At 44.1% G+C, this 22,192-nt stretch overlaps 1 protein-coding gene across 1 annotated transcript in view; it reads right to left on the reverse strand.

Annotated features, from left to right (window-relative positions):
* Positions 1 to 2,926: 2,926 nt before the first annotated feature.
* The window catches only part of RUNX2 (RUNX family transcription factor 2), a 160,186-nt gene continuing 140,920 nt past the window's right edge, over positions 2,927 to 22,192 (reverse strand). Inside the window, exon 7 of the mRNA XM_035895128.1 lies at positions 2,927 to 3,609. Coding sequence (XP_035751021.1) covers positions 2,927 to 3,609 — 683 coding nt within the window. The remainder of the gene's footprint in view (positions 3,610 to 22,192) is intronic.

Consider the following 22,192-nt stretch of genomic DNA (forward strand, 5'->3'; position numbering starts at 1 on the left):
GCCGTGCTTAAGTGGTTCAATTACGTTGAACAAGTAAAACAATTCCTAAGGGACATGAGTCTATTGAATGCACTGAGTAGAGAATAATGCACATTATTGAATGAGATGCCCACGGGCAGGTGCCCTCTTTGCATAGCAGGGAAGCCCTCCTGTGCCATGGTGGGGCTGCCCAGACGTACCTGAGCTGGGTTTTAACCAGCTGGCTCAGGTGCTGCTAACAGAGCTCAGCACGGGCTGTGCACAAACCCTGCATGAGGATTTGCAGAAGTGGATCCTGTGGTCGCAGCATTAGCAGATCCTTGGCTGGGCTCAGCCTGGCTCCGGTCACTCGGAATGGAGGTGTTCACGTCGGCCGGACCCTACCCACAGACAGCCTCTGTCTGCCTTGGCGGCTCTGGAGCCGGTTGCTGCGCCCGTGTGAGAGCCAGCAGTGGTTACCAAGTCAATCTGAAAGTTGCTACTTCTGGCTACAGGCTCTGGTCCTGCCTTGTTGTCAGGATGCCGCAGGAGCAGACAGCTCAGAGTCTAGACTGCAAGGGTGTTTAGCATCTCATACCTTTGGCCATGGGATTGCAGAAATCTCGTTCCTTTAGGAAGAGGCTCAGGAAGAGTGCTTTTCCCTCCCTGCAAGCCAGATTGCATTTGTGGCATCTTTGAGAAAGAAGAGCATTGCCTTTGCAGCTGAATATCTAATGCTATAGGCAACTTCTTCAGGTTTTTTTCTGGATTTGCATGCCATGTAAACTGTTCTCAAATCCCTTAGACACCTAAATGAAACCAGCTCCAACCTTGGCTGATAAAGCACCAGCAGCTGCACAAGTAGGATTTTCTGAAGTCATCTGTACAGGGGAATAGGGCTGTGTGTCTTGCTAAGCCCCACTGAGACTTTAATCAATATTAGGCCATAAAAAGGTAGTATTCAAAACAAACAGGATAAATCAACTAAAACTATGGAGAGTGGGAGAATATGCTATTTATTTACTACCATGCTAAATTGAAGAGGGAAAGACGGGTAAAAATGAAAAACATTCCTTTTATTTTTTTTAACCATAGAGCTTTCCCCTTTCTTTCCTGTCCTATATTTCCTAATGAAAGGAGGAAAAGTGATAAACTTTTGCTTTTTTAGTCTATGGAAACTGCAATAGCCAAATCAAAAGCCAAAATGTTTTTAAGACCCTTCATTTATCTCTGTTTGTTGAAAAGCACAAAATTAAAAGGTAGTGAAAGCCAGCTATGAAATGTCTTTCTTGTCACCTTTTTTGCTAAACACATCAGAGCCTGATCAGGCCTAGGAAAAAAAACACAACCCAAAACACATGATCGAACAGGGCAGTTGCTTTGTCTTTCAGGTACAGACTCAAAAATATGGATAAGTTTAAATATAAATATATATACAGTAACCAAAACCTCAAATTCAAATACACCTGAGCTTTAGGGAAGTTTGTATATTCATTCGATCTTTGTGGCTTAGGCTCATCTGTAACATCTATTTGCAAATAGACAGAATACTTCCTCTTTAATCTTATCTAGCAATCTGTCTGTTTGTCTGGGTTTTTCCTAGAGATGGCCTCAGATCCTGATATCTGACGGCTGCATGGCTAAATTAAGGCAAGATCATACCAAACTTCACAGGGGCTCTTCTTTCCTCTTGTTTGCCATGAGCATTTCTTTCATTATAATTCATTGAGATGAAAGACAGAGCAGCCACGTAACCTGGCTCAGCCTCCGCTGGCCCCATGCTTGGCCCACCTTTGGGAAAACATCTTATTTTGACGGATGGTTATTTGCTCTATGGGCAGACTGTGGCTGGAGATGCACAAAATGGCTCTGCAAGAGCTGCTAGTCCTCTTCCCTGGGGCTCTTCCAGAGCACCAAGCACATCCCAACTTTCAGCTCCCAGCTCTGGTGTCTCTTCCAGGCCACCAAGGGTACCTCACCAGCTGCTCTTCAGGTCACAAATCTCGGGGGGCGGCGGGGGGGGAACAGTCCTGGATTCATGCCCAAGAGCGCTTTCCCCATCCTCAAAGAGGATTGTTTGAGGTTTCATGCCTTCAATGACACCTTTAGGCGAGCCACTGCAGCTTGGCAATAGGACAAGGATGGTGAAATGTCGGGATCTATCCGCGTGTGCCTGGCTAATTGCTGTAAATTAGGTTGGCCCATGTATGCCCTTGAAGAACCCCAGGCACCACTGGCAAATAAATCAGATACGCTCCAGCTAAGCGCTGCGCTGCCTTTGGTTCACGCTCTCTCAGAGGACAAGAGGTTGATGAGGCTGTTTTGTAGCTGTTCAGACCAAGTACTCCTTAGACACCTACCCTGAACTGTATTTTGAACAATTTATCACGGCCCTTACCTGTGCCAGTAACTGCAATTACCCCTGAGATTTAGTGTGCTGGGAAGCGCTCCAACTTCAGCAGAGCCATGCCATGCAGCGTGGATGGAGAGAAATAGGAAAAAATTTCAGAGTTTTATTGTGTTCCTTCCTGTCTGTGTCCCCCCCACGTTGCTCAGGAGGGTTTTGTCACCTCCCTGAGCATTTTATTGTGGGTGACTTCTCACCACTTCAGATTCTCCATGTTCACTGTGCAAGACCTCACCAATTCCAACCAGTGCTTGTGTGGTTAATGGGTGAGAGGAGGGGAGCGAGCACATCCGAAAGGAATGCAAGAAATATAAACAATTTTATTAACAAGACCACAAAACTATTTTTTAATATATGCAGCCATTTACAAGGACGAAATAAACAAACAAGCAGAAAAACCCACTGGGGAGACGTGGTCAGTGGCAGAGAGCACAGCGGACTGGCACAGATGGTAGGGGCAGGTTTGGGTAGGGTCCCTTTCCTCCTCCCTACCTCCACCGTGGGCTGTCCCCGGCCAGCGCCAGCCCCTCTGAGCAGGGTGAGCTGGTGCAGAGCCTGGCACTAAGGAGGTGGGGTGCCATGCGCGTCCTGCTGCGGTGCCAGTGACGACACCAGCTGTGTCAGGGCTCGGGCGATGACGGAGAGATGGCTGTTCATCGTCCGCAGCTCTGCCAGGATGTCGCTCACGTTCGCCGATGCCTGCTCGGAGCTTGGGGGCATGGTGTGGGCAGCTGGTGGTGAGGAAGCAGCCTCTGGAGCCCTGTCTCCCATGGGCACTGCCTGGGGATTTCCATCACGGGAAGGGTGTGGAGGTGTGCTGGTGCAGCGCTTCATGCCTTCCAGGGAGCCCATTCTTATGGGTGGCTGGTCTTCCTCCTTCCCTCGAATGGTGGTGAGTGTTGCGGAAGTGAGGAAGGGCAGCCAGTTGATGAGGTGGGTGGCACTGCCAGCTGGGACTACTGGCAAATAAAGTCCAGGGTGCAGGGTTGGAGCAGAGGTGGGTGGTGCAGGAAGAGAAAGGAGTCCAGGGTGAACAGTGGCAGCAGAAGCTGATGTTGATGGTGGAATAGGAGGCGGTTTGGGATGTAAGGCTGTAACACAGGCAGGTAATGGTGGTGAAAATGATGCAGTACCAGTATCAGAGGAAGAGGAGGGTGATGCTGGAGCTGTGAAAGGTCCAGGTTCTTCAGAAGTTGGAGGTGAAGTGGCAGCAGGTGGAGCATCAGGAGTGCATGGGTCTGAGTCTGCAAGGAAGACACATCATGAGCCTTGATTCACACATGTACTTACATACATGGACTGTTGCTTGCTGTCACTTCAGTGGGACTAGGCCTTTTTGATGCAAGGGAGAATTTCATTAGCTGGTAGTCATACTCTCTTGTAGGCCAACTAGAAAAGAACAGACATACTCAAAGACAAGAGCCTACTGTAGGTAAACATGGAATTTAACACCACAAATCTAAACTATCCTTCCACTTGCATTCTTCATAAAGCCTGTGGACAGGCCTTAACATTTTTCTAGTTGACATCTCATACATATGCACTAGCTGGTGAATTACCTGCTGTGTTTTCCTGACCAGTCACGGAACGATGGTAATGTCCTAACTGACTCAGATCTCCCGTGGAGGTGTTAGGGCTGAATGAATGCTGCCAGAGCTGAAGTAAATTACTGCTTCATAGAGGGTCCCAGTTTTCAGCATTCTGGTTTGAATGGACAGGTCAACACCAGAAACACCAAGAGATAGTTAGTGGCTTAAACTCTCAATAATTTTTTTTTTTTTTTTTTTTGTGTGGAAGCATGGAAGAGTTCACAAAATTAAACTTAGACATAGATCCCTGCCTGGGATTTCGCAGCTTCAGCTATGAAAATCAACAAAGAAGAGACTGAGAAAGAAACTGTTGACACTGTGCATCCTGGCTTGACACCTATGCCACCTTGCAAGCAGTTGAGTGGACCTCATCCAATGTTCACTAAGGCCATTAGAAAAATGCTTGCTTGGACCAAGTTCAACAGATACTGTGTAGGATGACAGAGCAGTCTCTGGGGAATATGCAAAGACTGGGAGAGCCATGCTATGGGACAAGGTGCTCTACCCGCTCTGCCTAGTTGGTAAATACTGTAGGGTAAGGATGAACCTATTGTTACGGTAATTCTGAAGCCAGAAGTATAATAGGAAATGTTGGCCTTTCAACAGCCTCAAAGATCTGCATAAGTGGAATTACTATACCATGCCACAGATCTTTATTTCAGCATTGGGAACACATTATAAAGAAGGTGGTGAGATGCTACAGGAACGGTCAGTGTTAGACAGATGGATTTTAAAACTACTTCTGCTGCAATTAAGCGCAAATTTTAAGGCACTGCTGTGGATACAAAGACACAAATTAATAGATTTATCTAGGTTAAGACAACCTAGAGAAAGCCAAGTACTGAGGTGTTAACACTACACTATTATTATTTCTGGCATCTAAAAAATCTGATGTGAGAAATCTGTTTTCATTACCAGCTGGTTTGGTATTCCAGATAGCAAACTGAAACTGAGAGTCAAAAGCAAATGAAGGCTTTTCCCTGTAATTTCTAAGACCAAACCAATTGGATATGCAGCCTACAAAAGTCCATCTTTGTTCCACATGGGACCACCATGTTTTCCCTAAACAAGCACACATGTTGGTTGGAGGGGATTATGACACAAAATTCAGCATGCCCTTATATCCCTGAGATTTTTATGGAAAGTTACTGCAGGTTCCTTGAAACAGTTTCCTTCCTTTGTGTATTGGCTTTCTTCCCAACACGAAGTCCCTGCCTACACAGGCACTCGATTCCTGTTCACTGGAGGTGGGCTGAGGATGCTGGATGTTGGGTTTCCAAAGTGTTATTGACAGGACTTTGGTTTTTCAAAACAAAAACAAAAATAAAGCACAGTTCAAATACAGGTTCCATTTCCATCCAAACCACCAAAGTTTGCAAAGGGTGAGATGAAAGGTTCAGGTTTGGCTCAACCGTAGTGTTAACCAGAACAGTGTTTATGGTCCATATATAGCATGGCTAATCCCTGTCCACACTGGCCAAACAAACCAAATTGAGTGTAATGTTTTTCCATACATGGGAGAGCAGAGGAAGCTCCACAAACCTTGAGTAATCTGGTTTAGCACTGTGACAAATAATGGTCACAAATGATTCTTATATGGTTAAAGAGTAATTGGGGTTAAAATACAAGGAGTAGTAACTAATATAGACAAAAGTAGAGAGAAAAATATGGTCACCAAAGGCTCTTCTTTTAGATGAAAACTTTCCAAACAGCATGGCTTCCCTATCAGAAGCCACAGCTTTGTCATACCACTAATCCTCCCTTTAAAATTTATTTACCCCATGCAGCCTCTTAAACACATCTTGCTCAGCTTGATCAGGCTCCCATACTTCTATCTAAGAGATTCCACATGGGTGTCTGGGCACCCGTGCAGGGGTCCTGGCATAGCCAGGACGTGTAGAAGCTGCTGCACTGCTCAGATTGGTGGCTGACATTGCACAGTCTGCGCACCCAGAGCAACTGCTTGTCTGGACAGGATCTGACTCAACAGCTCAACATCCAGAGACCCAAACTGCTGATGAAAATTGCAGAATCGCAGAATCGTTGAGGTTAGAAGGGACCTCTGGACACCCTCTAGTCCAAACCCCTGCTCAAAGCAGGGTCGACTTGGGTCAATATTTTCTTCTCCATGGAAAAAATTGCCAGGGCATGTTTGAGAAAGCCCAGGAATATGGAAGTACTAAGCACAATGAAGCATGGAGCAAGATACTACAGTTGCTTATCATATACAACAGGATGATTCCATTTATTTCCTTCCTCTCTAATTTTTTTTGTTTTATCTGAATGTTGCAACTCATCACAACTCTAGTGCTTCCTTTTTTCACTTTTTTGTACAGCGCCAGCAGAAGGAGAGTCTTCTTAACTGGAGCATGCAGGTGCACACTCATTCCTGGGGGTGTTAGATCTGCATCTTGACAGAGCTGTGGCTAAATGGGGTTGGATGGATGCCTGCAGAGAACAGAGATGTTGAAGACAAGGTGCTCAGACAAATACAGTGACCTTCCCTAAACATAACGACTGACCTGTGCATGGTCATTTAGCATCCTCCAGTACAACTAATCTACAGAAGATGGGTAGGTAACTATAGCGTACTTCCACATGCAAAGATGGACTGTTCAAGGTAGGCTTCTAGCTCAGAAGAAAACTTATTTCACCAGTTAGGGAAGTTAATCCAGGACTCAGAAAACCTTGGCTAGGATCCAATTCATCTAAACAAGTGAAATGTAAGTGCCTAGTGAAGAAATTCCCTGAAAGGACCTCTTCCATTTTCCATTATGTATATAGAGGGAAAGCCTCCAAAGCGAAGGCTTAGACACATAATCTGTATTTGTCTGAACAGACTCAGAATCACTTATTTCTACTGGCTGCTTAGGGAGTTTGGCCTCATCCTTTAGAAGAACTAGTTTACTGAGATGGGATTCATGTCACCTCTAGCTTTAGCAGTTTATGGTATAGGTATCTACATCTTCTCTAATTCCCTAGGCTTTCTTCACAGTCAGTGGATTAAATAGGTCTAGCATCACCTCTTTATTGCTAGAATGAGAAATATGTGTCCTCATCTGTTTGGTGGGGGTAACGTAGAATAACCGACTCAGATGTCGATGCCATGCACTGGAAATGCCTACATGTCAAAACAGAAATCCTATACCAGGTGCGTAAAAATAAGATGGGTGCCCAGCTGAGAAACACTGGATGCCTAACATTCACTACCCTCCTGATCTACTATGGATCGCCCGAAGAGAAAGCTGTTGCACATCTTTGTGTTACCTTTTTGCAAATAATACGGAATAGTGCTGCGCTGCCAACTCTGAGAGCCCCTTGGGGTGTTAAAAACTCACAGGACTGCAAATTGGCCAGGTGATACAGCAATGAGAGAGAGCAGAGGAGCACCTCCAGGAGAGGATTTCCTGGTACGTTGCCTGCCCATGATGATGAATGTTACCAAAAGATTAATGGGCTGCCCTGTGAGAATGGGGAAACTAAAGTTATTTTAAATGCATTCATCTGTACGAGAAGAGCATGCATTTAACTTTTCAGGCAGTCTTGGCTATCTTAGCTGCTTTTGTTTGACTACTGATTTTATCTGCCTCACAGCCAGATTGCTGCAAACCCCGATTTCTTAGTCTTTTGTCAGCTAACAAGGGAAAGGTCTGTGAAGGAGAAACCTTGAGGCAAAAGCAGGGGCATGATTTTCCACTAGCTAGCACACTGCATGGGATTCAGCTCATCTAACATTAGCCATTTAGATGGCATCTAGTGCAAGGCAGTTGCCCAGGCTCCAGCAGAGAAAGAAGCACCCCTGGGGATAAGCCATCCCAAGCCATCAGGTCCCTAAGAAGGGTGAGAGGATCATGTTGTGGAGTGTCCCTCCCCTTCCAGCGCTTCTTGTAGGACTAGATCAACTGTCTTAGATGGGCTGACTAACTTCTAAATGGCTGATGTTCGGTAAGTTGGATTCCCCACTTTATGTATAGATGTAGCAAGTAATTTTGTAGAATCATAGAATGTTTTGGGTTGGAAGGGACCTTTAGAAGTCATCTAGTCCAACCCCCCTGCAGTGAGCAGGGACACCTTTAACCAGATCAGGTTGCTCACAGCCCCATCCAACCTGGTCTTGAATGTTTCCAGGGATGGGGCCTCCCCTACCTCTCTGGGCAACCCATTCCAGTGTTCCACTACCCTATCAAATCAGAATAGCAGATAGGTAGTGTTGCCTCTATGTTCCCATGGAAGGCATAAAACCATGAAGATAAGGTTTGAAGTGCCATAAAGTAGACACTTAGGCCCTTAGAGTGCTTCAAGAAATGAGCTGGTGGTTCAGAAGGCGATAATCTTTCGAGTGAGTCAGCGCTGAACAACCAATCTGTTTCAATGATAAGGATATTAAGATGTTGAAATGAGTAATGCCGCCCCTTCAGTGACACGGTAACCTGCAGGAGGCCTTGGTGCACTGTCCTTTCTGCTCAGGTTTATGAAGTTGCTCTAAAGCCAGCAGCGTCTGCGTGTGGTTCTGTGAGACCAAGCGCACGCACGCACTCCCACTTCATTTTGCAGCTGCTTCCCAAGAAAGTCTAAATATATGCCTGCCTCCTCTTTCTGGTAAGAAGTGAAACTGGAGTCCTAACAACTTGTGGTAAATGAAAGTCCAACAGCGACATCGGCGTAAGCAAGGGCGGTACCGCTTTTGCACGGACAAAGTCCATCTTTGGGATCTGAATCTGAAGCCATCCCTCCGTGCTGCTCAGGTTTGATTCAGATACAGAGTGGCATTGCTTCCCACTGCCGGTCTGCAGCCACACTTAGAAGGGCCTCAAGCTGTAAATCAAGTTTAGAAGGGATTGAATTACAGCACTGGGCAAAGAGACTACCAGATACTACATTAGAATAGGTCTGAACACAAACATCACTATGAGCACTCCAGGATCAGTGTTTGCATATATGTGATTTCAGAAATTGAATTTGGTTCTAGATATTGTGACTAGCATCTTTTATTCATAAAAACCTAAACTAGCTCTGAACACTCATGTGCTTTTGTCTCAGCAGCTTGGAAAGTCATAGAAAATTCATAAAAGCGTTAGGCAAGGTTATTGTTAATTACTTTTTAGATAAAGCAAATCACATTTATATCCTAAGAATCCACTCATCTCTGGATATGTGGAAATATCCCCAAATATCGTATATGCCAAGGTATTGCAATCTTTAATGACAAAAGCAATTTCATGTAAATAAATATGCCTACTCAAGATAAGGAGTCTTGTATGAAATACTAATTTCAAAAACCACATCAATAGATCACAGTGCTCAAAATCAGCCCTATTCCTCTAATTTTCAAACTTCTCTCACCCGTCACTCCCACAACAAAAAAAAAAAAAAAAAAAAAAAAAAAAAGAGGTATTTTGGAAATCGTTGTAGATTGCCAGAACCATGCTGTAATGGGGCATGTAGCAAAGTCTGTCCCAGAGTCCAAGATGTTTCACCAAAAATAGCCCAACTCTGTCTCTGTGTTGTCAAACTAAAACCCTACTGGTTGAGTCACTTTAGCAAGGCTCCTTCCTTTGGCTTCTTGCTTTTTAAGCAGCCTAATAACAATCCACGTGCTACTGTACAGATTTTAATTTGCTTAAGAGTTTTTTTCTGACTTCATAAACTCGTGCATCTCTTTGGAATGCTTTTTTTTTTTTTTTTTTTTTTTTTTAATTGTGGTTTTTTTTGGGGTCTGTTTCTCTTCTTTCAGGTACAATATACCAGGCCTAGCTGAACTGGGCTTTATGTGACTAATCACATTATGACTCCTGTGGAGTTGTGCTCTTTCAAAATTTCTTGAGTAATAGTCTGTTATGAGTACATACTTATTCCCATGTCATGCGAACAAATTTGTTCTCACAGTTTGTCATGGGCCATCTGCTTTTTCATCTTTGTCCCTGGCTTAATTTCAGTGAGATGTTATTCACTTCCTGACAAAATGTGCATTTTTACACTCATTTGGGACCAGATTTTCCAAGAACCTAAGGTCCTTCTTTGACACCTATGGGACAAAGCCAGACTTCTAAAAGTGCACAGCAGCTCCTGTTATTTTCACAAAGGAAGAGTCCCTGAGGATGCCCTAACTTCTCAGCGTGGAGGGGGAACAGGAAGAGAGGAGGTAGGCACGTTGGAGAGGTAATATTGCTGGGCAGCAGGCAATTCCTCATGACAATATTCATTGCCTAACACATTTTTCCCGCTGTGCTCAAAGCACTGCACAGACGAGTCTCACACTGGCTGCACTTTATGGGGGCCAGACTGAAACACATGAAAAATGAAATGCCTTGACAGAAGTCCACAATGGAGCCAGGAGCAAAGGCCACTTTCATCTTCCCCGTCAAGTGACATTGCCAACGCAGCCCTCTGATGGCTCCTTTACCCTACCCCTCTATTGACGTATCTTCTTAAATTGGGGAAGCTTTCTTTCCCTCCCCTTTGCAGCACAGAAGTAAGGCACAGCAGGAAAATCTGTTGTATTTAAGGAGACTGGCAGCCCATCCCTCCCTGCGGCCATGCAAGGACATCTCTTCTCCATCCGCATGTGCTCCCTTCTCAGCAACGTACTGAGGATGGAGAAGTGGCTGAAGAGACTGTTTAGGTCCACTGAAACTAAAGTAAGACCGACAGCTATTTCCAGAGGGACAAAAGAAAAAGTAAGATGTAAGCATTATAATTGATCGGGCCACGTTGTCCATTTTGCCTGGTGTTTTGCCTCTGCAATGGTCAGCAAAAGCTGCATCAAAGGAAGCTATCAAAAGTCTTCAATAACAGTTATGCCGTAGTCTGTGGTAGGAAATTTTCCCAATGTTCCATTAATGGATCAGGTTTTTGGCCAAAGACAGATGTTCACGCTGTCGACAATCACCTTTTATACAATGCAGGCCAACAAATTTGATTTAAGATCAGGCTCAAAATGGACTGCAACTGTATGGACTGCAACCAAAAGTAGAGCTGGTGCTTAATTATCTCTTTGAATCTGGCCATTAGCTACACCAAGGGGTTTTTTCTGTCCTGAAGCAGATAGCTTTTTCAACATGTTTAATTCTTCTGAGAGTCTTGTTTTCTTTCCTTAATAAGTACTATTGTGTTTCTAAATGTCCTTATTATGGTCTTATTAGCCTTGTAAACATCTCATCTGGCTTTTTTTATTATTTTTCTTTTTCCTGTTTCTTTTTTCTTTTTCTTCTTTTCTTTTTTTCTTGTTCTTTGGCAAGGTTTTGGTCTCAATTAATTCTTACAGCAATGAGTTTCTCAGGTTAGTTTTGCATTTTGTGAGGAAGTTTTTCCATTTACACAGCAGATTTTTTTTTATAGTAATCAGCCGGATTGCATTTTCTCTAAAACCACCTGTGTATCTACTCTTTGTACCTTTCTCATAGCACTTCCTGCCACACAAGGCCCTAGAATAAGCCCATGATCACATGAAATTCAGCAGGTACTAAGAGTTACAAAAGAGAAGAGACAGAATTTATATCTTTTGCCTTTAGCCCAACGGATGAGGAAACCAGGAACATTGCAGAAACAAATCCTGAAGGTCCAGACATTTGGGGTTTTTTTCTTTGCTGGTTTGAGATTAGTTTAATGTCTTTACATATATGCTCTGGAGATTTCAAAACAGATTCAGATGTTAATTAGCCAAATGTAGTTATATTAACCTGCTCTTTTTTTTTTTTTTTTTTCCAGGAAAAATACGAGACACACCATGCAATCTTATGGTTTTAGTAGCCAGTGAGTCAAGTCTGGAAATTCAGTACACATGAGTCAATGAGATTTCAGGTTCCTACAGAATGTCCAGCAAGGACATTGTTCAGCCTGAAGTGGACAGGCTTCTGGTGCCTACACTGCATGGCTCTCCTTGGGCTGATTAATGAAAAACTGCATCCAGTCTGAGTTACCCTGCACCTCTGCCATGTTAAGCTTTAGATGGAAATGTCCCTTTTTCAAAAAAGGGCTCATCACATCAGTGTTCCCAACTGAAACACTGTGACTATATCTTTTCCTGGGTATTTACCATCTGACTGCCCCAGCACAAGGCTTCTGCTAAGCCTTGATAAGCTTCTGCTAAGTCTACATAAGAATTTTATACCATAGCAGACCAATGGTCCAGAAGTCCTCATCTTATACCATTTCTCAAGCTCTGGAAACTCAGTACTTAAATGCAAGAGACGATGAAAAGGAGTGCGGGAAGTCTTTTGTCCCATCTTGAGCAGAACCATGGCTTTTGGCCCTCCTTGGTAAGAAATATTTGGGTGAAGGGGAGAGGCTGAGTAGGCCATGATTAGACATGGTGCAAGACAGTGTCTCTGCGAGATTGGTTTGGGTGTTGCACTGCCTAAGAGTCTGCAGGCCAAAACTTGCTCAGCAAGCTAAAGGTGGACACTTTGGCTGTACAATAAAGAGCCCTTAGGTGATCTGAAGATGACAAGGGAATGATCTTGCCTTAAGTATGAGAGAAAAGTAGGAAATAACACATGGAATTCATTACAGTTTCATATAGTTCCCAGTATGTTTCATCCCCAGAGGGATGGTGCCATTTTTAGGAAAATAATCTCGTAATAAAAATCCCCTGAAACTGCCCACCCTGAGGTGTTTTTTCTCATCTTCATACACTGAGGAACCATATAGGCTGTACCTCCTATAGAGTTAATCCCAGTGGGAGACAGTCATACCTGAACACCTGAGTTATGCCAGTCTGGACATGAATTGTTTCCATGAATGACCCTACTGCATCTTTTCTGTTTGTGAACTTTCCCGAGTGTGTTGGGAGAGTCGGAGAGGAGGAGGCATATCTTGTAATTTTTTGTATTTAGATACCCTAGGATTCTTTCCCAATCTCCTGTGTCAGATGTGGGAGTACTTGTTTATTCTAAGGAAAGGCTTTTGGGAAAGTCCTGAAAGAGTCAACTTACTCATGATCGAATCTGGGCCCTCACTGCAGAGCGAGTAAGTGCCAGCCCATGGCCAGACACGACCCAGGCTGCTTATCTGCTCCTCAGGGCTCCTGGCCTGAACTGAAACCACCTCCTAAGCCTGAAAGAAATTTTTAACAAATACAGATTCGGTGCCCTGGAGATGCACCTTTCGTCCTAACTTTCATTTCAACTGCTAGATATGCCCAGGCAACTGTGGCAGGCATCATGGAAATGCTGTCTTCACAAAGACATTTTGTCTCCAATAACATTTTCATTTTACACCCAAGTCTAGCCGGAGGTGAATTCCTTTGTTTAATGAAGAGCCACAGCTCCTTTGGAAAAAAATGTTCTCCTGTAACCCGGGTGAGCCGCTGGTTTTATTGAAGAACAGTCCTGCAGACCAAGACAATGCTGTACTTCACTACCCTTTTTGAATTACCAGTCTGTCATTTCCCAGAGGAACATGATCAGCCGACCACTAAACTCTGCTTTAAGATCTTATGCCCGATCTAAATGAGACAGAATGAAGCCCTGGAGAGATTTCAACCCTTGCTTTGTTGAAACAACATTGCTTTGTTTGGAATGTATTTGCCTTTGTACTGGAGAATGAAAATGTAACCCAGTGCCCAGTTTTGAAATATATAAATATAGCGCTTTTGGTAATGTAGCATATATAAAGAGATCCATAGCATATGCTCTTTCTTACACCACCCTTTTTCTTGCAGATCTTCAACCAGTTTTGAAACCTTCAAGCCTTGAGCCTTGTGACAGCTCAGTGAAGGAAGAACATATAATTTCTGTGTTACAGGCTGGCACAGTGACCCAGTTAGGAAATCTGTAGCAGACTTGAAATGAAACCCAGACCTGTGCTTGCAAGAGTAAACTCAGCCTACCCCTACGTCCAGTTTGATTACACTAGCCAGTAGCCACCCAAATGTACATGACACCCACTCACAGATCCAGTCAGTGGTCACCACCATCTTCTCCATGCTTAACTTTAATATCCTTAGATTATGATCTGAACTGATCTAGGGGTACGATCCAGCTCATTTCACCATACGGTTGAATCCAACTACAACAACAGTTGGACAACTGAGACAGTTGGACTTCTTCCTACCCCTTCTCACAAATTCACTGTTGCATTGATGCATCTTGGGACAGAGATTTCATGAACCCAGGCCCTTGCTTTACTATTAACTGTGTATGGCACAACACCTTTATCAGCTGTGTACCAGCAGTCAGAGCTTTTGGGGTGTGATGCACGTGACAAGAATAGAGAAACAGCACTAGGAGCTTCCCAGTCCCTTGTCCCTCCACCTACCCACCCTTCCCACCATGTGTCCTCCTGAATAATTAACTGGAGGAGACTTTCGCCCACTTGGAGAGCAAACAAACACAACAGCCCTGCACCAAACAGAGGCATTCTTGTCTCTCCGTCTGAGTCCGTGTCCTTTGATCTCCACAGGTACCAGCTCTGGTCTGATATTTTGGGCTGTGCAGGGTGGGCTTGGACATTCACTGGGTGGAGGGAGACACAGCTTTGGGTTTGGGGGAGGCACGGTCTCTCTCCAAGGTCACATTCCCACCCTCCTGAGCAAGGTAGCCGGAGCCGCCAGCCCAAGAGGGTGCTAGCAGCCTTCTCCTGGGAACATGCCCTCTTTTTTTAGGCTGCATTTTGGACGCAAACTGGCACGCTGTGGCTGTGTCTCTTCTTCTTGTTTTTTTTCTAATTGTAGTCTGGAGTTTTCCTTAATGGGACAGAGAAGTCTTTGAGACTGGAAATGTGCTCTTCTCTTTGTTTCTGGTAAGACATAACACTGGCCTCATGGGACCACACTCCAACAGGGATATTTTAGTTCTGCCTGGCTCGACTTCTTGCTGGCCCACGGTCTGATTGCTATTTGTCACTGGGACTGCAAGCACTGAGGAACAGAGACTGCCCTCACTGTGGCTGCTCTAGTAGACTGGAGCCTTGAATTTGGCCGGGCTTCCCAAGCATTTCCACGAGGCAAATAGTAACACTAATTTCAGCTGGACACTGTATTCTTTGCTTACATTCCTAAAGGGCCGTGTTGTGCTGGTTTTGCCTTGTTCTCCACGTTAAACGTATTGCTAGATTTCACCCTGGGGGTTGTTGCATCCTGCTGGTGGATGATTGTATTCTTCTGCTTGAGAGACTGAAGATGAAAGAGCACTTTGAGATCCCTTTTGATAGATGGAGATACCCTTCTGGCCCAGTCCCCGACACGGTTTTTTGAAGGTGTTGAGTATGTCCCATTCTACAGACCTTGGTCTCAAATATACTTGTGTAAAACAGGAATAATTCCATTGGCATCAGTGTCATTACACCAGCGTAATCATGGGAGAAGGAGAAGAAATAAGCCTGCAGGGATTTGGTTTTTGTTTTTTGGGGGGGAACCATGCTGACTGTAAAACCACAGCAAAATTATTTTTAAATGAGAAAAATTTCTTTAAGACAGATCAGCCCCTTAAGAAGAGAGACAAATGGAATGAAATGCTGCAGTTCAGAAAGTCCTGCAGTATTTGGGAAACGGGGCAGTTTGCTGCAAACAGAAGAGTAAATAGCCAAAGCCAGGATAGTTGCAAAAAAGAGAAAGACCCAGAAAACAAAGTTGCTTATGAATTACGTTATCAAAACTTCTCATAGCACAAGGGATGAGATTGTAGAAGCAAGATTATTCTCAGCACATGCGTGGAAAAAAGTAAACCTCAGTAAGAACCACTGAGTAAACCTGAGAAAATAAAATGACTGTGCCTGGAAATGTTTAGGGGATGGTGTTTGTCAATTAATGAAATGAGAGGCCACCGTTTGCAGCTCAGTACACAGCGAAGATGTACACAGACTAAGTACAAAGAAGGAGATTTTTTTCTTTTTCCCCAGTAAGAGGAATGCAGGAAAATTTTGCCCTGTGCTTCATCTGCAACTGATTTTTTTTTCTTTCATAAAACCTGGTGATTATTGAGAAAAGAAAGTTTGCTCTGTGTGGCTGGGCAGGGGGTCACAATTACTCACACCACCAGGTCGCTGTTTGCCTTTTTGTTGATTTTGATGACAAGTCTTTACCATTCGGTTTCTTAGTCGTGTCAGCAGCTTTCCCAACAGCGTAGAGATGTTTTTTGTGTTACGCAGTGCAAACAGGAGAGCAACTCAAGCCAAAAAGCACATGAGATTGTACGCCCAAATTTAAGCAGCCTCATGGTTTGACTAACTTTGGATCCAGCCTCATGGTTTGGACTCTAATAGAAATACATATGTATCTTTAATAACATATTTTAATGGAAAGAAGATGTTTTCTAAGGACACAATACATGCACCTTGTTGGGAAAGGCTCCTCTTTGTGCCAAGAAGCTTCTCTCTTTCCTGCAGGAGCCATTTGCTTTGCGTACAGGACTGCCTTAAAAAGGGAAGGGATGGGGATTCTGGCAGCATTGGGAATCTTCAGCATGCCAAGAGGAAGAAAGACCAAAGGGTCAGCTGCCTTGTAAAAGGATTAACTTTATGGAAAGAAACCAAGCTGTAAAAAGAGCATTTAGTCTTTAACAAGGACCGTGAGTAGGGTAGTCTGTGCTAGCCAAGGGCTATTAGGAGACCAAGGACAGAAGGAGGCCAGATGCCACCAGGAATATGAGGAGAGACAGGCTGGTGAAGTGGTGATGTGGAAGACCCAAGGTGCAGCTGCCGAAGTCCATAATTGAGTCAACAAGAAAACTCATGCAGAATCCTGGCTTAGAAAGGAGAGAATTAAGTCTTCCAAGGCAAAAAAACCCCTAATGACCCCCTCCCCGCCCACCCCGCATCCATCTGTACATCTCTTCCATAGATGTTGATTATATTGCCACAGAGGCAGGGAGCCCATCTCGAGACAACATTGCTGCTCAGTCTCTCTGGGCAGTGTGAAAGTGGATACACCTTTGGAAATGACTACAGGAACCCCAAAACGTCCCTGCATAGGTCATGCTATAGCTAATGCTTTCAGTGCAATAGCAGCAGAGGTTTGGAACAAGATACACCGTCCAATGCACCGCATACAGCATCAGACGGAGGCACTGCACTTGGCCAGTCCCTTAGACATTATAATTAGAGACGGGGCTTGAATCAAACATCCAAATGCGGAGCAGTGCTGTGAGTCAGCTGAGACGCGCGCACCAACATTGTCATTATCCTGAATTTTGTCATTTATAACAAAAGGCAAGCACTGCAATCTGCAGTATGTTCAAAATTTGGGTTGAGAGACAACCCCAAATTTGTTATCTATCCCTGCTCCCCAAGGCCCAAAGTCAGTAAAGTGTTTAAGCACACAGCTGGGAGACTATGGGATTTTAAGAGCTGCACTTGCAGAAAAGCTGCCTGAAGTTGAGCTTTCCAGGACAGAGATAGGCCTCAGTTTTTAGGACGCCTCGAATGAGCACACATCCCCAATTCAGGCACCCCTAACTTGACCTTAAGAAAAAAGAATTTAAGCTCCATGTCTATCTCTGACTAGCAAGCTCCGATGAGAGAAGTGAATCTGTCACAGAAAAATCAGCAAACAAGAATCTCAAAGAGGAAACTGATTAAAAGTGATTTAAAAATACGCAACCACACTATGGCAGATGCCAGTGAAGCCTAGCATTTTGGGGTAAGATCTGCCAATCCTGCTGAGCCCACCAAGCTTCCTTCTTCAGGCTGCCCGTGTATTCCCTGCACAGCAGCTTGAGCTAAAGGTGAGATGTGAACTGTCATCTGAAATGTCCTGGTTCGTATGAGTTTCCTTGCCGATGCACCATATGTCAGTACAGAAAGTATTTTTGTAACAGAAATGGCTGGGGAGCACTACAGGGCAAACGCACCTGATCTTAGAGGACTACAGTGGCATGGAAGTGTGTTAGTCTGCCAGGCTCAGAGGGGCAGGGGGTTGTCGATCCCCTCTTGCTGGCCAAGACAAGTATTAGTAGGCAATGCTTTTTGAACACCCAACCCATGGCCAGGCCTGCTCTGGGAAACCAAAAGTTTGGTGCAATGCCAAGAGTGTATACAGAGCCCAGCAAGCCTGTTATGAAGGCTCATACTCTCTCTGCAGGTCATTTCTTTTCACCCCCAAACTTCCTGGTGCAGGCTCTGGAAGAGGTAAAGGCCTGAGCCATAGCTGGGCCCTGAATTCCTCTTGTTTCAATCTGTTCTCTGAAAACACACTAAGGGGCAGAGTGGCACAGTGAACATCACAGAATCATGGAATTGCTTAGGTTGGAAAAGACCTTTAAGATCATCAAGTCCAACCGTTAACCTAACCCTGCCATCCCACCACTAAACCATGTCCCTCATCTGCCCATCTTTTAAATCCCTCCAGGGATGGGGACTCCACCACTTCCCTGGGCAGCCCATTCCAATGCTTGACAACACTTTCAGTGAAAAAATTTTTCCTGATATCTAACCTAAATGAGCCTTGGTGCAACTTGAGGCCATTTCCCCTCATCCTATCACCTGCTACCTGGGAGAAGAGACCAACACCCTTCCGTTCAGGCAGTTGTAGAGGGTGATCAGGTCTCCCCTCAGCCTCCTCTTCTCCAGGCTGAACAACCCCAGTTCCCTCAGCTGCTCCTCATCAGCCTTGTGCTCCAGACCCCTCCTGAGCTTTGTTGCTTTCCTCTGGACATGTTCCAGCAATGCAACATCTTTCCTGTAGTGAGGGGCCCAGCTGATGCGTATGAGCTTGGAACACTGATCATGTGATTGACACATGAATAGCGGGTGGCTTTTCCAAGACTCATTTATCAAGGAACAAAGAGAGTTGTGGGTACAAGGAGTCTCCTGCATACCCTTTCCGTCACATGTGATGTGACTAGGAGCCAACCACTTTATCCTATAAATATGACAGCCTAATTGAGCCGCTTTTGAGCTCTCTCTGCTAGGCAGTGTGGCTGCATGACAATGATCTCCCCTTGAGCCAGGACAGCTCTCAAGGCTTCTCCTCAAGGCAGAGGGACCTTTTACCAACGGCAGTAAGTGATCAGTATCATGCCTAACCTTGTAGCATGGAAACTTTAATTTTTTTCTTGGTAACTTTGATTGCATGCTGAATTCATGCTAATGAAATGTTACATAAAGTTTGCATGTACGATCCCTTACACATAAACCATTGACCAAGTCTGAGACTAAGATTGGACCTAGCCACACCTAAGCTCCATCAGGAGCTTAGAAAGCAAGGGGGTCTACTCTGAACCCCATGACTCAATGGGAGGTTCTTCCTTACAATTTTGCATCCATGGTCTCTCTGTGAATCATTTTAACTCGAGTGTAACTCAACTTCCCTTTGTATGTTTCTTCCGTGCAGTAATTGAGCGAACCTTGCCATCAAACTTTGTTAAGTCACACTTTTACAACATCATATTAAAACCACTTTTGCTAATACCTTTGATGGTGATTCTTTAAGCGATCTAAATCACCCATTCGCAACAATTGTGAGGACAGGCACTCTTGGAAAACAAGAAAGCCTCACTACCTATTTGCCAAGAAGCTGTTCCATTAAAGGCCAGATTACCCTGAAGAGGTGAGAAAGCACTTGAATTTTGTTTGAATTCACAGTTTTGTCTCTTTCTTACTTGTGTCCTCTAGAGATACTGCATGAAATGAGCCATTCTAACAACCATGGCCTGAGAAAACATACTCTACAGCCAGTCACGGTTTTTTTTTCTTCCTTCCTTTGTCAATAGAGGCAAATAAATCCTTCAAACTTCCCAGTTGCTTACTACGAGTATCACAAACCTTTGGGGCTGATCCTTCTCAATGCAATTGGGTGCATCAGCATTTGGCCCCTGTGCTGCTTTATCCTGAATTTTTCTTCCTCCCAGGAACCCTCAACTCCGAATTTTTTGCGGACAAGTTTGCAAGCACAGTTTTAGTAACTTTTGCCAATATAGCATCTGCACAAGAGATAAGGAGTGTGTGCATTCCCTCCTCCAGTGCTGAACTAGATTCATTTAGCAAACTTGCAATTCAACCTAAATGTCTGGTAAAATCTGTGGAAAGATAGATTTTTATCCACTGTGCAGTAGAGTAGGATCAGCCCCTAAAGTAATAAATTTTAAGAAAACCTTATGAGATATGTTGATCAAAGGTGGACCTGTACTCCTGTCTTAGCACCAGTAACCTGAAACAGTGTCTCAACGGTGGTGCTTCAAGGTTGTGGGGACTTGTTTCTCCACTTCCTAATGCTATTGATATTCCTTACAACTATACCATGATCTGCTGATAGATAAATAGCCCCAGGGCCATACTCTGCCATCAATTACACTTTTAAGTTTAAAAAATGTGCTAGCAAATCAGAGAGGTCAAATTCAGTCAAGAGTCAATGGGACTGAGTGTAGAATTTGGCTTAGAGATGTAAGTGAAACATTTCCCTGACATACAACACAATACATTTCCCAGGATTCATTCTTCCTACAGAAGGAATGTGTGTTTTCATGGGTTTGAGGATGAATTCAGTTACATTTTTCTCATGATGTGGAAATGCAGGAAGCTTATCTCTCTTTGATGGTTCAACTGTATCTTCTACAGATCTGCTGCTGATAGTCTTCTCATTATAACAGAATCTCCTGCCCACCTGGAGTATACTTAACTATGATATATGATGATGCTAATTTTATTTCACATGAGAAATAAGATGTAGTATCTATTTCTTCTGGAAGAAATAGTGAGACTGACAGATGGAAAATCTTAAGCTGTATACACTTTGTGGTTGAAAGACAGGTAGAGTCAGGAACTCGGATTTTAATTCCTGGCTGTCTAATGGATTTGATTGTATGGATCTGCATATCTCCACTGGAACCAGAGTACTCAAGCCACTAAGAGATTTGTCTGAATGAGAATTGCTATTTGCTTCATAATTTTGCTGTCTGCCAAATTCTCCCTCACAAATACAGTAAGGATAATACTTCCCTCCCACTGGCATGGCAATTCTTAGCTCCATGTTTGCAAAATTCATTACAAGTTTTGGGTGAAAGGTATTAGGGAAGTGCAAAACAGATTTGACACCTTTTTTATACGGAGAGCTTTCGAGGTTTCCTTTGATTGTCCACATTTTTGGAGATTACTCAGCTTTTCTAAAGGATTATGCAAAGTGAAAGCCTGCAACAGCAGGAGGTTGGGATCAGTGACCCAGAAGGTCCTTCCAGTCCTGTGTTCCTGGAGGCTTTTCCAAGTCATACCCAAGACGTTAAAGACTACTTGTGTGGTCTGAACTTAATACCTTCAATACACACTCCCCACTGAAATTTTTTGTGGCATCCATTTAACGGGGTAGAAGCAGGGGAGAGACAGGGCCTCTGTGTAAAGGTAAGAGAAAGCACTTGCCACAACAACGATGGAGAGCACCATATAAGCTAGTTGAGAGTTCAGGAAACTGAAGTGGCCACACGTGTCAAGAAACACCTCAACAGACACAGACAGCCTCATCTCTCTGGCCTTGAGATCCCACCTCTAGAAGCATCACTTGTGTTGCTACCCCCCCATTCAGTCCTGGACCTCCCTTCTGAAACCCAACAGCTAGTAGCAGTTATGACTGTGATTTTGTGGTGTAGACACCTGTCCATATGAAACTAATCTGGGACCACCAAGCTCATTTTCTTGTGGCAATTTACCAGCTTACCATATGGTAATAATTTTTGACAGCCACTGTCTTGGTCCACGCTAAAATTAGTCATCCAGTGATGGACAATGGCCATGCTCTTAGCCAAGACCATACTTTACCTAGCTGGAAAGTAGGTAGTGGTGCTGCTTCCCAGTGTTGGGGCAGGGATGTGTTAGAAATGAATTCTGATAGTCTCACACACACACACACCTCCAAGCCTACCCCATCTGAGAAAACCAACAGTTTCTGATGTTCAAATGTGCTTTGCCAGCCAAAATGTCAACCACATGCCACCTCCGAGAAGGCCACAATTCAGTGGTTGCACATCAGACCAATTGGTCCATATTTATAAAGTGCTTTGATATCCCAGATGAAAGGACGGTATATAAATGCCCCATTCATTTAGGTTACATACAGTAGCAGCAAACAGAAAAATCATTACCCACAGGGTTAGAAAGGCATATTCCTGTTTATTAATTGAAGACCACATAAAGAATGCTTGGTTAAAGTGTTCCTTTTGGAGTGAACTTTTCAGTGCTGGTCCAGCGAATGAAAATAATCCTGAAAATTTTCATGGGCAAATGGCATAAACATCAAGTTTGCACAACTCAAAACAAAATTCTCCTTAAAAATGCAGCGAAAAACTTTTTATACGGGACTATCCTTGTTCCCTAC

Source organism: Egretta garzetta, unplaced genomic scaffold (genome assembly GCF_000687185.1).
Source record: "Egretta garzetta isolate BGI_Z169 unplaced genomic scaffold, ASM68718v1 scaffold235, whole genome shotgun sequence".
Taxonomy (NCBI): domain Eukaryota; kingdom Metazoa; phylum Chordata; class Aves; order Pelecaniformes; family Ardeidae; genus Egretta; species Egretta garzetta.